This window comes from Misgurnus anguillicaudatus, chromosome 2 (assembly GCF_027580225.2).
Source record: "Misgurnus anguillicaudatus chromosome 2, ASM2758022v2, whole genome shotgun sequence".
Taxonomy (NCBI): Eukaryota; Metazoa; Chordata; class Actinopteri; order Cypriniformes; family Cobitidae; genus Misgurnus; species Misgurnus anguillicaudatus.
In genome coordinates, this window is record NC_073338.2 from 5336222 (window position 1) to 5360429 (window position 24208).

The 24208-nt window shown below is 37.1% G+C and overlaps 1 protein-coding gene across 3 annotated transcripts in view; it reads right to left on the bottom strand.

The window, feature by feature from the left end:
- atcayb (ATCAY kinesin light chain interacting caytaxin b) overlaps positions 1-24208 on the bottom strand; it is a 32718-nt gene continuing 8510 nt past the window's right edge. For 2 of the 3 annotated variants that reach the window (XM_073871971.1, XM_073871963.1), the window contains 12 exons: positions 20568-20661; positions 19698-19744; positions 17317-17544; positions 12000-12149; positions 11635-11737; positions 11403-11534; positions 11109-11195; positions 10930-11028; positions 8764-8909; positions 8365-8394; positions 6573-6619; positions 1-848 (listed from right to left, as the gene is read on the bottom strand). In XM_073871971.1, the coding sequence (XP_073728072.1) occupies positions 8870-8909; positions 10930-11028; positions 11109-11195; positions 11403-11534; positions 11635-11737; positions 12000-12149; positions 17317-17544; positions 19698-19744; positions 20568-20644 (963 nt within the window). In that variant the 5' untranslated portion in view covers positions 20645-20661 and the 3' untranslated portion in view covers positions 1-848; positions 6573-6619; positions 8365-8394; positions 8764-8869. Of the gene's footprint in view, positions 849-5607; positions 6490-6572; positions 6620-8364; positions 8395-8763; positions 8910-10929; positions 11029-11108; positions 11196-11402; positions 11535-11634; positions 11738-11999; positions 12150-17316; positions 17545-19697; positions 19745-20567; positions 20662-24208 lie in introns of those variants that run through there. The other variant, XM_073871966.1, reaches the window with a different exon arrangement.

Below are 24208 nucleotides of genomic sequence, written 5' to 3' on the forward strand. Positions count from 1 at the left end.
TCATGTTTCACGTGTAAAAAAACACGGTATTTTTCACACTATTGACTTATCTGTATAGCGCTGTTTTCACTGTCCTCAAAACAGGCTGATGTCTTCCTTGTTTTGTGAAGTCCCTCCTTCAGAAATACATATCGAGTTCTGATTGTGTAGTTTGTTTAGTGTGTTGTGATTCGATAGCAGCTTAGCTTAGCAGAGCCGTTTGAGCCAAAGCTGGTGACTGACGTATTCATGTGGGCGGAGTTTAGTCAACGAACTGTTTTACTGATGTCATTAAAGCAGGAAATAGAGGGCTGTAGTCCAAACCGGCCGTTCGTTGTAGGCTTTTAAAGAGGAATTTTATTGAAGAAAATATATCGCCTGGCAGTGAACTTTGAGCTTTATCATTTTACAGGTATTATTTATGCTATTATAGCAACATTACACACTAACTAGGGTTTAAAAAATGGTATCAGGAAGAACGTGACCTTTAAAGTGGTTGGCAAGTTAAACCACCAAGACAAGAACAATTGATTATAGTACTATATGTCTTACTGGTTTGAAAATCACATACTATACCACATTCAACATATTTTACATCTGTACAACAAAAATACATATTTTAGGTATTAGACACAATGTTTGGACAGATGTTCCCCTTGAAAAACAAACAAGCATTAGAAAAGTTTGTTTCATTAGAGTCCAGTTTGTTTTCTCTCATGTTGTGATCTAGATTTAAAATGATTCAGGGCAAAAGGGTGACCGAGTGTTTATGGAAAATGTCACCGTGGACAGATGTTTGAAAAGCATCACTGTGTTTGTGTGTTTGCTTACAGATACATCTTTGGAAAATGTCACGCATAGATGTGTTCCTGTAAAACAATAAAACAAGACGTAAGGTTCATTTAATAAAATGAGGTAAGAGTAATATAAATATTACTTTGGGGACTCTTTCACATTGTTAACTTTAATAAATTGTGTAAAAAAAAAGAAAAAAGAAGAAAATATTTTGTCTAACAAATGAACCCTTAGTTTTATGCTATATTGCATTGTTTTCATGATAAGCACAATTCCCTCCAAACATACTACCAAAAAAATCAATAAAAATGACCTCAGTTAAAAATGCTTAACTGTGCATCAAAAGCCTTTAAACCCTTTAAAATATTAAATAATATTTTATGGCAGACTTTATAAGATCATTTAGATGACATTAAAGAATACTGCTGACTATGGGCCAGATTAAAGCCAACAAAGTGTAACAAAGTGTACAGTAGTACACTAACCGCAGGACAAAAAATTAAGAGTTATAAGTTTTGAAACACTGGAATTGTGTGACTTTTCCTAGTCGTCTTTTATTTCCTCTAGCCAATTAAAATTAACGTGGCTTGGAAATTATTATTTTTTAATAATATGTTCCTCTGGCATTCAAAATAAATTGATTTGTGTGATACCAGCAACATTATTGCAGCCATTAAGAGCGCCCAGTTGTTTGAGGCATGCGCAAATATCAGTAATTTCACAAGTGCAAACCTTAGTAAACTGCGCTGTGTGAATCATTTAAATACTCTCCTCCCATATATTTGCATAGATAAAGGAAACTCCTACAAATGCATATGCAATAAGGTCAGTCGCAAAAATAACTAGACAACACCTTTTCAGTGTTAATTATTCACTGCGCGTTTTTAGTAAATCCAGAAAGTTGTTATTTAACAATAAAATGTTTTACGTTTGCGCTGGTGGTAGTAAATCAGGTCCCTAGTGTTTAAACACAATGCCACATGAGTGGACTAACAAACTTTTGTGTTATCTCATTGAGGCTGACGGTCAAGTTGGTGGATTCTGCCATCTGTACATACTTCACATATCAGACGAGTCGCAGGGTCATTGAGTAAAGTGGAATCCATCACATTGACCGAGCGTGACAAGAGACGCATTCAAAAATAAATCAGAGGGGGGAGGTGAGAGGGGAATGTGAAGAGAGAGCTAGACAGCTACAAAGATGGAAAGATAGACAGCTAAAAAGATGGACAGAAAGACAGCTACCAAGACAGAAAGATAGACAGATAACAAGACAGAGAGATAGACAGTTAACAAGACAGAGAGATAGACAGTTACAAAGATGGACAGACAACTACCAAGACAGAGAAATAGACAGTTAACTAAAAAGGAAAGATAGACAGCTGCTAAGAAAGAGAGATAGAGAGTTAACAAGATAGATAGACAGCTACCAGAAGGAGATTGACAGTTATAAAGATGGAGAGACAGGCAGCTTCTAAGACAGAGAAATAGACAGTTAACAATATAGATAGACAGCTAACAAGACAGTTACAAGATGGAGAGATAGACAGCTAACAAGACAGACAGAGAGATAGACAGTTACAAAATGGAGAAATAGACATTTACAACACAGACAGATAGACAGTTACCAAGATGGGGAGATAGTTTCAAGATGGAGAGATAGACAGCTAACAAGAAAAAGAAATAGACAGTTAACAAGAAGGAGATATAGACAACTAACAAGATGGAGAGATAGAGAGCTGACAAGACAGACAGATAGAAAACTGACAAGACAGAGAGATCGACAGTTGACAAGACAGAGATATAGACAGTTACCAAGTTACCAAGATGGAGAGTTAGTTACAAGATAGAGAGATAGACAGGTACCAAGACAGAGGGATAGAAAGCTACCAAGACGGAGAGACAGTTACAAGAAGGATATATAGACAGTTACAAGATGGAGAGATAGACAACTGACAAGACAGAGAGATAGACGGTCACAAGGCGGAGAGATAGACAGTCACAAGACGGAGAGATAGACATTTACAAGACAGAGAGATAGACAGTTAACAAGACAGAGAGATAGACAGTTAACAAGACAGAGAGATAGACAGTTAACAAGACAGAGAGATAGACAGTCACAAGACGGAGAGATAGACAGTTAACAAGACGGAGAGATAGACAGTTAACAAGATGGAGAGATAGACATTTACAAGACGGAGAGATAGACATTTACAAGACAGAGAGATAGACAGTTAACAAGACAGAGACATAGACAGCTATCAAGACAGAGACATAGACAGCTATCAAGACGGAGAGATAGACAGTTAACAAGACGGAGAGATAGACAGTTAACAAGACAGAGACATAGACAGCTATCAAGACAGAGACATAGACAGCTATCAAGATGGAGAGATAGACAGTCACAAGACGGAGAGATAGACAGTTAACAAGACGGAGAGATAGACAGTTAACAAAGACAGAGAGATAGACAGTTAACAAGACAGAGAGATAGACAGTTAACAAGACAGAGAGATAGACAGTTAACAAGACAGAGAGATAGACATTTACAAGACAGAGACATAGACACCTATCAAGACAGAGACATAGACAGCTATCAAGATGGAGAGATAGACAGTCACAAGACGGAGAGATAGACAGTTACAAGACGGAGAGATAGACAGTTAACAAGACAGAGGGATAGAAAACTACCAAGACGGAGAGATAGACAGTTAACAAGACAGAGAGATAGACGGTTAACAAGACAGAGAGATAGACAGTTAACAAGACAGAGAGATAGACAGTCACAAGACGGAGAGATAGACATTTACAAGACGGAGAGATAGACATTTACAAGACGTAGAGATAGACATTTACAAGACAGAGAGATAGACAGTTAACAAGACAGAGACATAGACAGCTATCAAGACGGAGAGATAGACAGTCACAAGCCGGATAGATAGACAGTTAACAAGACAGAGACATAGACAGCTATCAAGACAGAGACATAGACAGCTATCAAGATGGAGAGATAGACAGTCACAAGACAGAGAGATAGACAGTTAACAAGACGGAGAGATAGACAGTTAACAAAGACAGAGAGATAGACAGTTAACAAGACAGAGAGATAGACAGTTAACAAGACAGAGAGATAGACAGTCATAAGACGGAGAGATAGACATTTACAAGACAGAGACATAGACACCTATCAAGACAGAGACATAGACAGCTATCAAGATGGAGAGATAGACAGTCACAAGACGGAGAGATAGACAGTTAACAAGACGGAGAGATAGACAGTTAACAAGACGGAGAGATAGACAGTTAACAAAGACGGAGAGATAGACAGTTAACAGGACAGAGGGATAGAAAACTACCAAGACGGAGATATAGACAGTCACAAGACAGAGAGATAGACAGTTACAAGACGGAGAGATAGACAGTTAACAAGACAGAGAGATAGACAGTTAACAAGACAGAGAGATAGAAAAATACCAAGACGGAGAAATAGACAGTTACAAGAAGGATATATAGACAGTTACAAGACGGAGAGATAGACAGTTACAAGACGGAGAGATAGACATTTACAAGACGGAGAGATAGACATTTACAAGATGGAGAGATAGACATTTACAAGACAGAGAGATAGACAGTTAACAAGACAGAGACATAGACAGCTATCAAGACAGAGACATAGACATTTACAAGACGGAGAGATAGACAGCTATCAAGACGGAGAGATAGACAGTCACAAGACGGAGAGATAGACAGTTAACAAGACAGAGACATAGACAGCTATCAAAAAAAGAGACATAGACAGCTATCAAGATGGAGAGATAGACAGTCACAAGACGGAGAGATAGACAGTTAACAAGACGGAGAGATAGACAGTTAACAAAGACAGAGAGATAGACAGTTAACAAGACAGAGAGATAGACAGTTAACAAGACAGAGAGATAGACAGTCATAAGACGGAGAGATAGACATTTACAAGACAGAGACATAGACACCTATCAAGACAGAGACATAGACAGCTATCAAGATGGAGAGATAGACAGTCACAAGACGGAGAGATAGACAGTTAACAAGACGGAGAGATAGACAGTTAACAAGACGGAGAGATAGACAGTTAACAAAGACAGAGAGATAGACAGTTAACAAGACAGAGAGATAAACAGCTATCAAGATGGAGAGATAGACAGTCAGAAGACAGAGAGATAGACAGTTAACAAGACAGAGAGATAGACAGTTAACAAGACAGAGAGATAGACAGTTAACAAGACAGAGAGATAGACAGTTAACAAGACAGAGAGATAGACAGTCACAAGACGGAGAGATAGACATTTACAAGACGGAGAGATAGAAATTTACAAGACGGAGAGATAGACATTTACAAGACGGAGAAATAGACATTTACAAGACAGAGACATAGACAGTTAACAAGACAGAGAGATAGACAGTTAACAAGACGGAGAGATAGACAGTCACAAGACGGAGAGATAGACAGTTACAAGATGAGAGATAGACAGTTAACAAGACAGAGAGATAGACAGTTAACAAGACAGAGAGATAGACAGTTACAAGACGGAGAGATAGACAGTTACAAGATGGAGAGATAGACAGTTAACAAGACAGAGACATAGACAGCTATCAAGACAGAGACATAGACAGCTATCAAGACGGATAGATAGACAGTCACAAGACGGAGAGATAGACAGTTAACAAGACGGAGAGATAGACAGTTAACAAGACAGAGAGATAGACAGCTATCAAGATAGAGAGATAGACAGCTATCAAGATGGAGAGATAGAGAGCTGACAAGACAGACAGATAGACAACTGACAAGACAGAGAGACAGTTAACAAAATGGAGAGATAGACTGTTAACAAGACAGAGAGATAGACAGCTACCAAGTGAAAGAGATACAACGACAAAGAAAGAGACAGATAGACAGACAAGCATACAGACTGATAATTAAGATGATAGCTTTGCGAGCTTTCTCTGCTCCCTGTCCAGTACCAGATTGACTATAAGCTTTTGATTTTTGTTTTTAAATCCCTGAATATGTTAGCACCATCTTACCCGTCTGAGCTTTTAGTAAGGCATAAACCCACTAGTAATCTAAGGTCTTCTGATCAATCACTATTAGTTGTCCAGAGAACAAGGTGCAAATGATAGAGTGATCGAGTGTTTGCAGTGGCAGCCCCAAAGAGGTGGAAGAGTTTATCCCGTACCTTAACAATTTCTAAAAGTCGGCTGAAGGGTCATTTTTTACATCTTGCATTGTAGTCCACCCGTTTAAATCCAGCCTGTAGTGTGTTGAGTTGTTTGCTTTGTTATATGTTTTATGTGTCTATATGGTGATGTCTTGTTTTATAGCATTTTTATTAATTTATTCCATCTCTTTGTGTTGTTTTCTTATAAAGTATTTGATTACTGTACAGCACTTTGGTCAACGTTCTGTTGTGTTAGTAGTGTTTTATAAATGAATAAATGAAATGAAACGATAGACAAAGAGTGTTTTAATGTTTCGAGCTGTATAACTTCAGAAGTGTCGTGTGTCTCATACTACTGCTGAAATACCAACAGTGTAGCAGTCGGCTCATAAATAGCATGAATTGGAGTCGGGTGCGGCTGGTGTCCTGATGAGTGCAGCAGATGTGTTTTATGTAACATGGTGTTAAAACATTCAGCCAGACTCTGCTCCACCCCATTTAAAGATGGCGCAACGCTCTCCTGATATGGCACATCGCACAGAGGTCATTAAACTGACACTGCTGAATGAATCTACTGTTACAGATGGGTGGTCCGTCTCTTACCCCATGTGAGATGTCAAGGACACGCCTCTTCAGCTACTGATGACGCCCTGCCAAATCATACGTTTAAATTAAATGTTAAAATCAAACAGTATAAAATAAACCTCAACAAAAATCACATTACATTCCTTTGCGTATAAAGAACTGAATTATAGATTTATGTTTATGACATTGAAATTAAAATTTCCAGGAATACTAAAATACACAATATAGTTAAAATAAAATGATAATGCTCTCTCATTTGTATCGCTTTAGTAAAAGCATTTGCTTAATGAATAATTGTAGATGTACTGTTGGACCTAGTTTGTCATAATTTTTGTGGAAAAAACTTTGTGAAAAGATGCAAACAAATGAAATAAAGATTCAGTAAAAGAGATTTGTATTAAATTGCAAACTAAATTCAGATTTATTTGTGTCTGGTTGGGTGTATTGTGCGTACACGGTTAAAAATGTCTATAGAAATTACAGTATTACTGTCAGCTGTTTGCCATCAACTTACTGTATATTTAAATCTGTATGTTATTTACTGGCAACAGTTTGTTCAAAGTTAAATGAACATTAACAAGTCTTTATGTTTACAGAATAAAACTAAAATAACAGCCTCATGCAAAGCATTCTGGGAACCAAGAGAACGTTTTGCATTAAGCTGTTATTTTAATTTTATTCTGTAAAGACAAAGATTTGTTAATGTTTAAAGGTGTTGATCTAGTGTTGAGGTTGTGAATTACAACCAACGGCTCAGTCCACTGCTCACCACTTGCTTTTAAAACGCATAGAAAAAAACATGTCATCGTCAGAGACAACTTTGTGAAAAAGGTTTGTCTGTTAAGGGCTTCTGTAAACGTGGCGGCACAAAAGAGCGACTTCCACGTACAGTAAGGGGACCCTCTGTGTATATGGATAAAAACGTCTCATTCTAAGGTAATAAAAAACATAACGGTTCATTATGAAAGGTCTTTATACACCCCTGATAATATAGTTTTGTATATTATTTGCATTTCTGTCAAGAGATTCTTCCAAAAATTACACACTGCACCTTTAATTTTCATTTGGCTGTGAACGGACTGTTGCCAGTGGATAGCATCAATTTGAATCTACAGTATGTTACTGGCAAACAGCTGCATAACTACACAAATAATTTACAGTGTAAGGCTGCACAATATTGAAGACAAATGTGATGTATGAAATATGATAATGCTTTAAGTTTTTAAAATCAAATAAAATAAAAAAAAAACATTTTCTTTGAAACTTTCACATTCTTTCTGGTAAAAAGAAAGCATCGTCTCGCAAGACTCTCTGTAATCTGCACTGACCTAAAATTTAAGACTATACGTACCTTAGACTAATTATTAAAATTATTCAAACCAAGTATATACACATTTGTGACATTGCGATACTTCCACTTTATCTTGCTGCCCTAATCATAGGATATAGTATCCTGTATAGTGTGTACTGTTTTGTTTTGCATCAGCAGATTATCCAGAGAGATCATTTACATACTGTTTATATACTACATACTACAGAGTTGTATAGTATGCCATCTATACAGAGTCATGTCTGAAAGGGTTTGCACACAACATCTTCAACAACATACTGTATTCCTGTTAGCTGTTTACTCTCTCTTTTTGAAATATAGCACAGCCTGCTTAATAATTAATAAATGCATGTTATACACAGACTGTTCATTAAAGACTAATGTGAATACTAGAATCTGCATTGTACAGTCCCATGCGAACAACCAATGTGCTTTAGTTTAATGATATGATGTGTGTGAAACATGTATAAAGAGTTTTACCTTTCTGATGTCTTGGCCAGCTGTTCAAGCCTGTGAGGGAAACACATGAGTGAAAAATAAACACTAATGTGCATGCAAATTAAATTAAATGTAGTTTTTTTAAGAAATGTACAGTAACTGTAATTATATGAAGATTTTTACTACATATTTGTATAATAATAATAATATTCAGTATAATTATTATAACTATGGAAACACTGTAATAGCATAAAATATTATACTGGTAGACATATATACGGTGTGTGCATAAAATAAAAATGAAATACAGTAAAAAAGTGGAGATTTCAGTTGCTCCCACTGTTTTACTTTAATAATGTCTCCAGATTTAAGTCTCTATTAGATTTAAGAGATTGTGTTGGAAGTATATGTGAAGTCTCCTCGTTTATACAGTGAACAAACCTGTGTATGTGTGCGAGTGTGAGTGTGTTTTAAGGGCAGGACCGTAAGAGGAAATGCCAACCGGTGACCTGTTTAACATCTGACCCTTATAAAGGTCACTGCAGTTTTACCTGTCCCTCTGAACTTTAACTCGCTCCTCATCATATCTGCAGAAAGACAAGATCACAAACATTACAAAAACTCAACATTTCTAACACCAGACACAAAATGTTAGTAAAAGTATGTATACGGTCCAAAGTATGTGAATTTTCAGTATGCATGAAACACCCAGATGTCTTTTTACATTTGATAAAATGTGTATTCCTCCATAAATATGTTTATTTAATGTTTTTTAACATAATACTAAAGCTATTTGGATTTGTATCCTTTGTATCACATCCACTTTCATGAATAAGTAGTAATTAGACATGCACAGATATAACGGCCAATAATCGGTATCAGTCCCTTTTATTATATATACACCAAAATTTGAAATGATATTCCACATTACATAAGAAAAATACCATCATGTGTTTCAAAAAGGCATACACTGCAAAAAATGATTTTTAAGAAAAAATGCTTTTTCTTGATGAGCAAAACAACCCAAGAAAATAAGTCCAGTTTTTACATCAAAAATATCAAATTTAAGTGATTTTCTGCATAAAACAAGCAAAAAATCTGACAATGTGGTAAGCTAATTTTTCTTGAATTTTTCTTGAATTTAGTTTTTAAGAAAAATGTTTAAGATTTTTTTTGCTTATCCCATTGGCAGATTTTTTGCTTGTGTTATGCACAAAATCACTTAAATTTGATATTTTTGATCTAAAAACTAGACTTATTTTCTTAGGTCGTTTTACTCATCAAGAAAAAGCATCTTAATTTAAGAATTTTTAGATATTTTTACTGAAAACAAGACAAAAATACTAAGAATTTTTTTCTTGAAAATCATTTTTTGCAGTGTACAAACTGTTTTACACTTGTACTCACTGAATGCTTTTAAATTGTCTTAGTTTTGTCTGGATTGATTGTATTGTTGATTTTAGTCTTTTGTATCTGTTTAGCTTATGTTTAAAAGTGTGTTTTATGTTGTGAATTGTGTGTTATGTTCTGCAAAACAGGAACCTGCTGGAAACCAGTTTTTAAACTGATTCAGGCCCGTTTAAATTGTATCTTGATGTTACTTTTTAGCCTTTCCTGTATAATAAATTAAATTAAATAGATCAATAAAAGCACATTTTCACACTATGGGCTGATATATCCTGTCAATCAAAAGAGAAAAGGAAAATGCAATAAATTTGAGCTCTGTGTATAGAAAATGTAAAGAAACATCACTCGTTTAATGTTCAATATTAGTGCTCATAATATGAATGAATACCATTCAGAAAATGTCATCTTCAATTTGAGTTAATATAACCATCAAACTAACGGTATCAGCAGATATCAGTCTGAATAATCGGCTATCGATATCAGTGAAAAAATGTAATATCATTCCTATATAATAGCAATTTTGAACAACTTTGGGAGTTAAAGGTGCAGTGTGTAAATTTCAGCGGCATCTAGTGGTGAGATTACGGATTGCAACCAACGGCTCAGTCAACTGCTCACCCCTCGCATTCGAAAAGCATAGAGAAGCTACAGTAGCCGCCACCGGAAAAACATGTCATCGTCGGAGATAAAAATGTTTGTCCGTTAAGGGCTTCTACGGAAACGTGGCGGCACAAAATGCCGACTTCCACATAAGCGGACCATCGGGCATGTAGATAAAAACATCTAATTCTAAGGTAATAAAAACATAACGATTCATTATAGAAAGGTCTTTATACACGCATACTAATGTAGTTTTGTATATTATATTGCATTTCTGTCAAGAGATCCTTCTAAAAATTACACACTGCACCTTTAACTGGATTGCCATATGAAAATTTTTACACAAAGCTGAAATGTCTAAATGCAGTGTAGCCATTTTAATTTCTAAAATCTCACATACTGTAGTACTTTAAAATGAGTATGTGTAATAAACAGTATGCTGGTTTCATATTTAAAAACAGGAAAAGTTTCATCTGAAATAATTTAATGATCTACTCAAGAATAACAACACTCTTGTATGGGCATAAATGTGGGTTCACGATGGTGTCTATAACACATAAAACATCCTCATGACGCCTCCTGCTGGTGAACTTCACTTACTGCAGCACACATTCAGGAATCTGCACATGCTCCATAGGAACAATCTGAGCCAGTTCCTCCAAACTCTGAACGTAACGGATCTTATCCATAAACTTAACACTGAAAAGACAAATGAAAATACAAGATGTAATACACATCAAATGAGAGAGGCCGATGTTTTTTGTGTGATGTTTTCTCACCTGATAAATGGTCTTGAGATGGTAAGAACCGTACGAATGAACCAGGATGGATGAGCGATGATCAGACCTTTGAGGTTCTTCCTTAACCTGGATGTTAAAAACAAATAAAGAGGCTCAGAAATATAATCCCAGTCCAGAGGAAAACTATATTGTTAATTTCATTTAAGTAGAAACTTTTAAGATGTTACTGCTAAAAGTCCTCATAAAACAGACATAAGTGATATGTTGAAATACTATATTGCAGATTCAAATGTGATGGTGTTGTCTACAGGTAACATTGCTCAGGTGTTTTACCGTCGCTCGATCATCTGATAGCATCTCTTCAGCCAGCCGAGTCCTGGCATTCTTCTGCGTGGTGTCGCTCCATTCAGATAGATGATCATATAATCTTCAGCTACCAGCAGCTCAAGACTACTGATCACATATCTACAGTAAAACAAACACACACACAGCAGTCATACAACTCCACGTCTAATATAAAATACTCAAATACATTTTAAAAACGGTATTTTTTGTATGGTCTTACAGAAAGAGATTTTCCATGATGTAACTGTAGTCTGTACAGCCGCTGTCAGGTAAATAACAGGCAGCAAATACAATGATAGCATTCAGGCCTTCACCGTAGTAACCTGGAGAGAGTAACAGTGTCGAGGATTGATGTTCATTGATAAAACAGAAGTCTACCTGTAATGTCTTTCATGCATTTCTTATAAGGGTTCATTAACTGAAAATATAATTTATGATAATTTATGACCTAAAGTATATATGAAGTATAGCGTTAAGGGTGATTTGTTTAAATGAGCGACAGTGATGCTAGACATCTGTAACACAGTTTTACTCTTACAAGTAGATTTATATAAATATAAGAGGTGTACGTGAAGTGAAACTGACCTCCATGTGTGACGACACGCAGGTAAGGTTTGATCACCTGCATGTCTATTCTGTGCTCCTGATCTCCAATGATCACTGTTCTCCAGAGACGCCCTGCACCTTCACCCTCATCACCACCCGAACCTTTCGCACTGGCCACTGGAGTGTCATCTGTAGATGAAGAGAAGATTATTCTGCAGAAATTATTGAGTTCAAATTGAGATTTTGGAAGCCAATCAAATCTTAGTAACACTTTACAATAAGGTTGTTTTAGCAAACATTTAGCATAAATGCATGAACAAACAATGAACAATATCGTTTTTCTGCATGTATTGATTCTTGTTAATGTTAGTAAATGTCAACAGTTAAATGTTAACAGTTACAACACTTGATTATATTATATTTTAATGTATTATTAAATGCTTAAATGAACAGGAACTAAGATGAATAAATGCTGTAAAAGTATTCATTAGTTAGTTAATGTTAGCTAATTCATTAACTAATTGTTAACAAATACAACCTTGTAAAGTGATACCAACAGAGCTGAGTAGTAACGGATTACATGTTTCCAAAAATCAAGTACTTGTAATTAGATTAAACTACATTTTAAAATACTCGTAATCAGACTACTGTTACTTTTTTACGGATTACATGATTACATATTATTCACACTATGGCAGTATGATGTTCACAATTTTGTTAATCTCATATATTTTTTTACATTTTACATAATAAATTTACCTACCGCTTATATACGTTCGTGGTTGTTCGATTTTTTGGGGGGGAGATGGGGAGGGGTGTGGAATTGCACAGGAGAGAAGCAACAACAAGACAATATGCAAAATGGAGCAGCGTTCAGTGTTTATCACTGGATGCAAAGGTGTTGATTTGGGTAGGGTCCCTACCAATATCCAGGGAACACTGAATTGTTCCTAGCAATAATTTATACCAAATCTATATGAACATATGACCGCTGATGTCCCTCTGTGACTGTGAGATTAAAATCTTTTACAACTTTTTTTGTTCTCTGTTTCATTCAACTAACAAAATTCAGTAAATAAGGCCATGTGTTTTGTGATGGCTATTGAAGTATAATGTGTTACTTTTTTTTCCTGCATGTTTTGGGTGGACCAGATCTGGAGGAAATATTTTGGTTCAGTTTTTAACTTGTCCTGCCAGAATTTTTACTGGCCTCACAAAAAAGTTAAAATTAAGTAAAAATAGTAAATAAAATAGTGTATATTTGTTGTTTTTGGAATGTAACCTTAGTTAATACATAAGATTATGATAACAAAAAATACCTTTTTAACCTTTGTGACAATGCGTCTCTGAAGACAATTTTATTAATTTCACCACCAATGTCAAAATCAAACTTAAGCCCTTGACTGGATGTATGGACACCATTTCATTTTTGAAGAAACTTGCGGTTTAAAGAAACACTTCAGTTTTATTTGTGAGGTGAAATTTTAGACCAAGCAGTGTTGTTGCAGTGAAATTCGTGAAATTAAATATTAGTTTTTGCAATGTGGCTGTTTTTGTTGTATTTACTTAAAATTAAGAAAATAATGTTTTAAATTCATAAAGAGTGGTTTTGTTTTATTCAGTGTTACTATCAGTTGACACTAATAGCAAAGTAAAACAGTGTTAGTATTATTAACTGTCCGTACATTGCACTTCAAAAATTCGTTTTTAAGGCTCTTGTTGGTGAAATAAAATTGAATATATTTTTCCCCTCTTTATATATTTGAAATCAAATAACATTTGTCAAAAGTAATCTAAATGTAATCCAAAAGTCAGATTATGTTACCAACAATGTGTAATCTAAGAGATTATATTACTGACTACAAATTTTGTCATGTAATTCGTAATCAGTAACGGATTACAATTCATAAGTAATCTACCCAGCTCTGGATACCAAAATCTCTTAATCTCTCATTTGTCTTCTAATCAGTACTAAATGTAGATTGAAATGTTGATTTTAATAGACCCCTTCACGGTTCACGTCACAGGCAGTTTCCACTGCGCATGTCAGGGTCAGAAAAGCCATTACAGCAGATAGAGTTGCGTATTATTCGGTATCGTCAAAAATGCCTACTTACGTCGTGGGCTGTTAAAATCGTACCAGGTCTTTCGTTAAGTTTTCGCGATTCATGCAGAATCTCAAAAACAAAAAAATACAACATCTGCAGCTGCAAGCAATTAACGTGCAGACTGGAACAATGCAAATATCAAAGAGGCTTGTGTTTGTTGTGTTCACTTCATTTGAGGTAAGTCATAATTTTTCAGCCCTGTTATATTACATTATAAAGCCTGGATGGTATGAACAGTTTGACCCCATGCTGCGCGCGCACCCGATAGTCATTCAATGTTTACAAACTTTGAAGGGGTCTATTTGCTTTTCACATTTTCCTCTTGATAAGTAGTAATCATTAAAAAGTTAAAGTCTTAAATTCAGAATTTAGAGATTACAATATAACCTCAATCATGTCTTATCAAATTCTTATAAGAGAAAGTGATCAAACCTATTGCTTATTACACACATGGATGTGCAGCAGCACAAACATTTTTAAATATGAAACATTAACGGAATAAATGTAAAATATTATTGAGTCTTTTGGAGGACATAAATGAGGACAGATTACAGGACTTTAGAAGGCTTTTTTGCTTTTAAAAAGTGCTAATATTGCATTTATTTAGAAATGTTTTTTAGATTTATTGTATATGATGACTTTGTACCTTTGGATATGGTGAGATGAGAACAATTTTTAAGTAATATTTTTTAAAACACCTCTCCACACATTTGTAAATTCTTTATCTCCCGTTTGTTACAAATGTTATTGTATTTTACGTCTGTTCTTTTTGTATTGTGTGAATATGTTTTTTCCTTACTTTATTACAAGTATTACAAAATGTTCAGATATTTAAACAGTACAGTTTAATTGTGTGAATATGTTTGATACGCTTATGCAAACCAATTCCCACAGAGTGGATTAATAAAGTATCTGTTTTTCTGTCTATATAGCTGTCTGTCTATATCTGTCTATGTCTGTCTGTCTAAGTCTATCTGTCTGTATCTGCTTATGTCTATGTCTGTCGGTCTGTCTATATCTGTCTGTTTATATCTGTCTATGTCTATGTCTGTCTGTGGCTGTTTGGCCCTGTCCCAAATGGCGCACTTCATGTGGACTTTCCGTCTCGTGGATTTAAACTGCCGCACTGCAGCCGGCTTCGCGCACTTTACCAACCCAGAAGTCCTTGCGAAAGAGCAATCAGACCAATCCGACAACGGAAAGGAGGAGTTCACACTGACGGGCAACGTCCCTTCCAATTTCCGGCGTGACGCTCGAGTCTTGTCCCAAAACACGACTCCGGTGCACCCACGTAGACTCGCATAAAGGGTCCCAAAAGTCTGCACTCTATGATGTCATCAAAGTGTGGACTCTGAGGAGGACCACAAGTCCGGAGTGTGCCATTTGGGACAGGGCCTTGAAAATGCTACATCATCGACATCGGTCGAAGGACTGTTCCAATGTCGAGAATCCTCGGAGGAGTCCTTCATTCGAAAAATATCCCATATACAGAAAAAGGAAGTATCCTTGACATTAAGAAACAGCCTATATCTGTCTATAGCTGTGTCCCAATTCAAGGGCTGCGACCTTCTAAGGATGCAACCTTCAAAGGTGAGCACTCAGTCTTCCAAGGTGGCAGCCTCAGAAGTCCGCAAAGAGAAATCAAACGAGACGGTGTAACCTTCGGAGAACACATAATTTGCGTTACCTGCTGCACGCGCCTACCGCGCCTGTCAGCAGGACACAACGGCCGGAGACGTTTCGGACTTATTCAAATAAATATGGAATGAGAAAAATATTTATTTTAATATGACACGTTAATGTAGATTAAACTATTTTTTTTAACTATTTAGATATACGCAAAATAAACAGAATAATATTAACACAAAACACAACTTAAAGGTGCAGTGTGTAATTTTTAGAAGGATCTCTTGACAGAAATGCAAAATAATATCAAAACTATATTATCAGGGGTGTATGAAGACCTTTTTATAATGAACAGTTATGTTTTTATTATCTTAGAATGAGACGTTTTTATCTACATGCACAGAGGGTCCCCTTCCGTGGAAGTCGCCATTTTGTGCCACCATGTTTGTACAGAAGCCCTCAACGGACAAACTTTTTTAAGTTGTCTATGTCAATGACATGTTTTTCCGATGGCGGCTACCGTAGCTTCTCAATGCTTTTCAAAAGAGAGGGGTGAGAAGTGGACTGAGCCGTTGGTTGTAATTCACAACCTCACCACTGGATGCCACTAAAATTTACACACTGCACCTTTAAAATACTAAAACAGTGACAAGAAACTTGTTTCTGATACACACTTTTATTTAATAAAGGTTTTAATAGTTTATTTTAGAATATCCAGCCGTTATATGCAGCCGTTACAGGTGCGCAATGAATCTTGGGATAGCCTCACTGTTAAGGATACATTTGTTCAATCCTTAACAGCGCAGAGAAATAAGGAAGCATTTTGAGGCTTCATTCTAAGCATCCTTTGAATTGGGACAGCATTACTAGCCTCAAGTCGCGCTGCTGTGATGCAATCGGTCTTAAAATACGTACTTAGAAGGTCGCAGCCTTCGAATAGGGACACAGCTTATGTCTGTCTGTCTGCTGTCTGTCTGTCTATATCTGTCTGCCTGTGTGTCTATATTTGTCTGTCTCTCTGTCTATTTTTATGAGGATTAACATAAAGAGCCATTAGTTAGGGTTATTTAGGGAGAGACTGTAGTGCATCCCATTTAAACCGCAGCCAGATCTTTTGCTGCCTTCACGTGCTATGGAATGATATTTTCCGTTTGTAAACTGGTATTTACCAATGTGTTGTGTTCAAGTGCTTTTGTTGTCATACCGTAGGTAAAATACATCCACGTTAGTAAATTGCCTGGCCACTCATTACTAGGAGGCTCCTATTGACTGCTAGCTAGCATCTGCTCTGGATAGGTAACACCAAACCATAACAGTATTTTTAAAACTGACACTGAGTGTTAACGCATTATATAACAATTGTCAATAACACAACATTGTATATGCTACAAAAACTATTCGCTAACAGTAGCAAAAAACGTTTAGTAGGGTACAATGCTTTCATGACTCTTCTGTTGCTCTCCACCAGTTTGAAAAGGTCAAAGGTTATCTCATCTCGGCAACTCGTGCATCAAAATATTCTAAGACTTGCACAATGGAAAATACCACATGAGGGGGTCGTCGGCCTTTGGCATTTACCTTAATTACAATAGCACGTGAAGGCAGCATTTGACTTCACTAACCTTCCCATTCTAGTTCATTGCCATTGTTGGTAGATCCAAGAGAGTCATCATCTGGAGTCTCAATGTCGTCCACGTTTATATCAAGATCATCTGGAGTTTCCAGAAAGTCTTCAGACAGCAGAGAGCCTTCACTCTTGTCCAGTGACAGGTTTATGTCTGGAGCGACCAGCGTGCGACGCTTACGGTGGACAGAGTCCAAATGATGGGCAGTCAGAGCTCCAAGATGAGCTACAACACAGATACTGTATATATACACCTGATCGGTTTGACTTCAAACAGTCAATAAACAGCACACATGACAAAAATAATATAAAACCAAATGTTTTGAAGAACAGAAAGTTAAAAAAATGAATTAACGTTTTTAAACGAGACTAAACTAATGTGACATATTAGATGTTTACATTTATACTTTGATAGATGCTTTTATCAAAAACAACTTACTGTGTATAAAAAGTCACTGTTCCCAAATCAAACCCATCATCTTTTCCACCTAACGCAATGCTCTACTAAGTCAGCTACAGAAACAATTTACCTTAATACTTAATCTCATCCAATGCTTCTTGATAGAAAAAATTTCAAGTCGATTTAAAGGGACACTTCACCGATTTGCATTAAGCTTTGTATCGTTAGAACCCCATTCATGTTTTTAAATGGTTGTGCATCATTTCCTCAGTTTCTTCTGAGACGGCAGAAATACAGATTTCAGTGCTGCACTTCCTTCTTTCAATGATGTAAAAATCGCCCTTATTGCGTTATTGAAAGAAGGAACTGCTGTATCTTTGTTGAGGGTGAAAGACTACAAACACTCATTCCTCATTTTTCCAAGGTGGGGGCGAATTGAGCGCCTGGCACGGTACGCACGAATGGTGCTTTTTGTGCATGTTGTGTTTGACGCGAATTGCCGGCTGACGCCCGACTTGAAAAATTTGAACTTTGGTGGAGTTTTCAATCAGGAGCCTGCTTGCTGCTGTGGTGGCAGCCCCGCTCGGAGTCACTCATTCAGCATGAAGGCTTGATATTGTCCGTAAGCAGTCACCCGGAGTTATACGACACAAGTTCTTATTTCTATAGAGACAGGAATAAAAAGGACCTCACTTGGAAGAGTGTCAGTGCAACCTGGTAAGTTGTAATACACATTTAACTTTTGAGTCACGTGACATTTATCGGCTCGCAGCGTTTATTTTACCCCTATACCCCTATAAGGTAAGGTTACCAAATACAAACCGGTAACTCTCTCGATAAATGCAAAATCAACATCAGTCATCTTGCAAACAGACAACCGCATAGCACTTGCCCCTCCCACAAGAAGCGGATTTTGCCTCTGACGCGCATCAAATGCTTGCTTTTTCCGCACGTCTACTTCGCTCTACACGCGCGAATGCATTCAAACTGTTCAAGCGGCAAACTAGGCACCATAGACGAGATTTTGACGCCTGAAACGTGGTTGGTGTAAACGCAGCATTACAGATCAGTGGGTGGGACTTACGAAAATATACGAACACAGACGGGGGGGAAAAATCAGCCGCCATCTTTATGCTATGCTAAGCTAACGGACGTTGTGGAGCGAGCCAGACTTCATGTTACAATAATAGCGGAAGGTAATCGATATGATATGGAAGAAGGTGATTTCACAAGCGTGATGCTCTAATCCGCTGTTCATTGCACCTTTATGAGCCACAATTCAGCAAAGAGCTGAGGCAGATGGGGGAACAGAAGCTCGAGGAGTAGGCCGGAGCCTGGGCTTCGGCTGCGTAGAGGAGCCCGGGAAAGACGTCGCAACCCTCGGCCTCTGCTGCGTAGAGAAGTCCAGACTGGCTAGAGCTTGGACGGACTGTTAGTGGCTGTACTCTTGCTGTGTGCTTTCTGTATAACATTTCTGCATCAGATCAGGATATAAACGTTTGTTTGGTGAATGGGTTGTTTATTTCAAAGACGTGTTTCGGCTTACGAGTACAAGCGCTGAGCCAGCGCGTCTGTGGAGATATTATGCGGTGGACGCGTTTGTGTGCAGAATGCAGGGATAAACGGACGTCTGACTATAAAGTGAGTTTTTCTATTTTCTTTGTAATACTAACGTGGCATTTATGTACACAATAGCATATCTGTGTGGCGTTCCGATTAATGGGAGTGGCTTGCAGAGCTGTGCATTGTGGAAGTTGTAGTTTTTCATACAAATGTGCTCTAAAGTCACGTTCTGTCTTTTCTCGATCAAATAGGCACAAAATTCTAAATTTATGTTACATTTCTACTACAAATGTGACTTACTTTCAATAAAAATCAATGTTTCTATCGATGAAATGTCCCTTTAAAGTGTTACTGAAAACATGGTAAAACATTTATACACACAATCATAATAATACAAAAATCTAAGATGAACTTACTAGAGTCATCAGTGAGTCCCTCCAGATCACCATCCTCAGGTAGAGGCCTGTCATTCAAACCAAATATAACATTAATATATCTGAAATACTGCTCTTATATTCATTTCACCACAGTACAGTAAACTAACTAAAATCTAAATGTTTACCAGTAATATAATCTCAGCAAGCAAGAGCCGTCATATAACCACCTAGGTATAGACCCGATATAGTCCAGCTAGTAATGCACTTCTAACCAAAATAAACTGAATTTGGTTACATGTAGTTTTAGCCACAATAACTTGTGAGATGTATGATATCTCATCATGTAAACAAAGTCAACCGTGATTACAATGTGTTTGCTTTCATTTATTTTATGTTGTTAATTTTGGGGCTATACATTTTCACAGACAGACCAAATTTTGCCTTGTTTAAGCTGTAACATATGGGCTGTTAGACGTCTTTTAAGAGATGTTATTCCATATTCCGCTCACACAAAGATTACTAGCAGAGACAAGTAAATGATGCAGTATTCACATCCACAAACAATAGAGGTCTCTAAATAATGTGCTTCACCAGAAGTAAAGCCAGCAATCATCCCATCACTGTATGCTGTTATGTTCACGAAGGTTTGTGTGTTTGGGAATGAAAAGAGTTGGAGTTTAAACCCCACACACACTCCACTATTGACTACACACAATGTGTAATTACCCAGCAGTCTGTGCAGCGGTGCTGTTTAATATGAGACTACAACAGAAGAAATAATTGAGGTTAGAAGCGCTGAGTGTCTTTACTTCAGAGTTCAGATCATTTCACTTAAATTTCACTTTGAGGATCTGTGGCAGGTGTTTCGAAATATTCATTATTTACAGAAAGATAAATCTGAGATCTTACCGCGGGAAATCATCATCCTGCCACTCGTCTTTCACCTCCATGTTCTCCATGCGTAAAGTGGCTTCAGTCGTTCCCATCCTGTGTCTCAAGTTCACTGAACACAATCAATAAAGTGGCTTTAAAGGGAATACAGCATTTTATAAAGCTGATATAATATGAATAATATTTCTCCCTGCTTGCATAACTCAAGCTGTGCTAAGATCTGCCAAGATATTAAAGATCTCCATTAAACCTGACACAAACTCACTGAAGGCCAAAAAAAAAGCTATGCTATCTAGCTTCCTTCATTCTTCTTAAGCATTTGTGACTCAACACCGTAAGCTTTTACTCACTTTAAATTGATATTTGAAAGGCAATTAAATTGACAGTTTCTGTGCCAGTAGCTTTAACAAATAGACCAAAACAATTAAGACCTAAAACAAAATAGACATTTTGTAACTACAAGAGTTGACCAAGGACCTGTACAGATACATACATCTTATAAAAACAATTTCTATGATAAATCACATCATGATATAAGAAAAGAGCTGATTTTAAAAGCATAATTTTTGGTTTAAATGTTCCCGGAGTAATCATCCAGTATTTATTATTAAAGGTAGATATTCATAATATTATATATACACTCACCTAAAGGATTATTAGGAACACCATATTAATACTGTGTTGACCTCCTTTCGCCTTCAGAACTGTCTTAATTCTACGTGGCATTGATTCAACAAGGTGCTGAAAGCATTCGTTGGTGTAACGATACAATAAAGTGGAGGAGGCAAGCGCAGACGATCAACACAGATTTATTAATAATGATGGTAAATACAATGAAACAACAGAATGAATGACTGAGTCCAGGATGTTGGCAATGGTGATCGAAGGTCTACGGTGGCGTGAAGAGTGTTGAATCGTGAAGTCAATGATGAGTGTGATGATGGCCAGTGGATAGAACCAGGAACAAACCAAACACTCACACGGAGACGACAACACGAACACAAATCCAACACGACGACGAGAGACGATAATCCAAGTGATTTGCAGCAACATGAAATGAGGATCTGACAACAGGAAGAGAGATGAGTGAGTATATGTAGCTGATGGATGATTAGGATCAGCTGGAGCGAGTAATCACTACACAGCAAGGTTATTTTCGCAAACGAAAACTGAAACTAAGACTAAAACTATCAGCTAAAAAACATTATTTGTTAACTGAAATAAAATAAAAAATTCATAATAAATGAAAAACTAAAACTAAACGAAACGAGCAACAGTTATTGAAAAACTAACTGAAATAAAATAATAATTATCAAAAATAAGTATTCGTTTTCGTAATTTGCTAAGCTCTCATCCCGTGGCGGAAAATCTGAACAGGCTTTATAATAGACCCCTTAATCGCCTACGTCACTGTGACGTCACCGCTCTAGCTGGAGGCAAAACACTTATAGCAGGCGCACTAAAAGTTTGAGGTTTTGGCTTTAAAATGTCGTGTTATGTTTTTGGCTGCCAAAATAGAAGTAACAGCACTTTTCGTTCAAAACTAAAGTTTTACCGGATCCCGGCAGACATTCCTTCACAGAAATAAAGAAGACAATTGTAGTTGAATGGACGGAGACGATCGCAAATAATGGTCGTGTTTGCAGTGCACACTTTATATCAGGTAAAATAATCTATGTATATGTATTGGTGTGTTGGTCTTATCTAGTACAAATCAGAAAGTTTCTGTTTTATAGGTGATGAGAAGTCAACCGTCAGTGCACTAGCTAGCTTAAAGGGACACCATGAAACTTTTTGGCCACTAGGGGGTGCTAGACATGTATTTTTCACGCCTAGCGCCCCTAGAGGCCACAAGCTCCGCAGCACTGTCGCAAAGGAAAGGAACTGGCCAACCTTAAAACTAAACTAAAAACTAAACATTTAAAACGCTAAATGATCAACATTTTGAGACAACAGGGAGAAACGCAGTCATGTTACAACTTTCTGATGAGGAACTCGTCGTGGCAGAAGCCATGTCTCAATCTGAAGGTTGCAGCCTCCAGATGTCGTATTTCTAAGCTGTATACGTCATCAAGACTGTCTTATTTCACAATATTAACAATTACAAAGTTGACTATTATACTTAGTTAATCGTAAATTGTTGCAGTATGCTTATGACTTGCGAATGTAATGCTCAGTTTACCTTAATAAACCAGGCTTGATGACGTATGCAGCCTGCATATTTGACCTCCGGAGGCTGCAGCCTTCCAATTGAAAAACGACCAGAAGTATTTCCTTGCCTTTTCCCAAACAAATATTGTTGCATCGTCTCTCTCTCTCCCTCGCCACCAGGATTTTCCGCAATGGCGCTCGTTTTTCCTCTCTTTTGTGTGAAAATTGTCGCTCCAAATCCAAGTAAACCGATGTGGTCCAAGCAGACCTAAGGGCTGCCGCTTTGTAATACGTCACGCGAGTGACAGCGGAACGCAGCAAATGAGGAAGAGAGAAGAGAGAAACGCTCGGATCTGATTGGTGAATGAATAGGGTTTGGTTTTACACTGTGTGAGTTTGAGCAAGTTTGACTGCTATTGCATCCTGGATTGGAATGTAAATATCATAGACACAGTAAAAGAAAGGTAAATACGCGAACACCGCATGTGAATACAGGGAACTATATGCAAGATAATCGCCGTCATTTATAAAGATTTATGTATGAATCAAGAGTTTATATAAAAAAATTGCCTTAAAGGGGAATCGAACCCGGGTCGCCCGTGTCATAGGTCCGTGACACTAAAGACTGCGCCACAGAGTCACACAATAATAGCTGCTCTCTACATTCCTTAAGTAAGCCTCCAGCAAAATTCACGTTAAAAACAAATTGTGTGGAGGAAGTGACGTATGCCGTAAAGCAGTCGAATTTTGTAGTTTTTTTTTGTGCTCTGGTTACTACCAGAAACCCTAAGTTTTAAAATACGAGTAAAAGTGATACAGACCCCGTCAGGCTATGGTAGACATGTCATTCAACCTATTTAAAGTCGAGGTACTATCACAAGGGTCTTGAAAATTTATTATGAAGGTTGAAAAATTACATGGTGTCACTTCAAATGTTAAACAAGCATACAGCGATAGATGTGTGTGCCATCCTTTGAATGATCTCTTAAAATAATCCCCATCGCTAATCATAGTTAGCCCAGCGATAGGTTACATTAGACAATAAGCCTTGGCAAAATTCCCCAAACCAGCCGAAAATACTTCATATGTAGGAAATATCCAAAACCTAGTTAAAATGTTTCCAATGAGAAACAAAATACAAGAACTGTTACAGAGTTAATTTACAAAAATAGCTGTCACGCAGAGTCAGTAACTTTACATATTCAGACAGTTCCGAACCTTCTTCTGCATCTATGTTTAATAAATCCCTCCTAAAACGTCCTAGCTTACGCTTGTCAGCACTGCGTCCACGCCTCTTTTTGCCTCCAACTAATCCCCGCCCACCCGGAGACGTTGCAATGTTTACAAACTTTTAAGGAGTCTTTACTTGTAGATGGCGCTTTATGCATGTGAGGTTAGCTGAGGCTGACAGCAACATCAGTTAACTGATAAATATGTCAGACAGTCTAGCTGCTGTTAGCTGCTAAACTATAATTACTAAAACTGTAACTGAAACTAAATAAAATAAA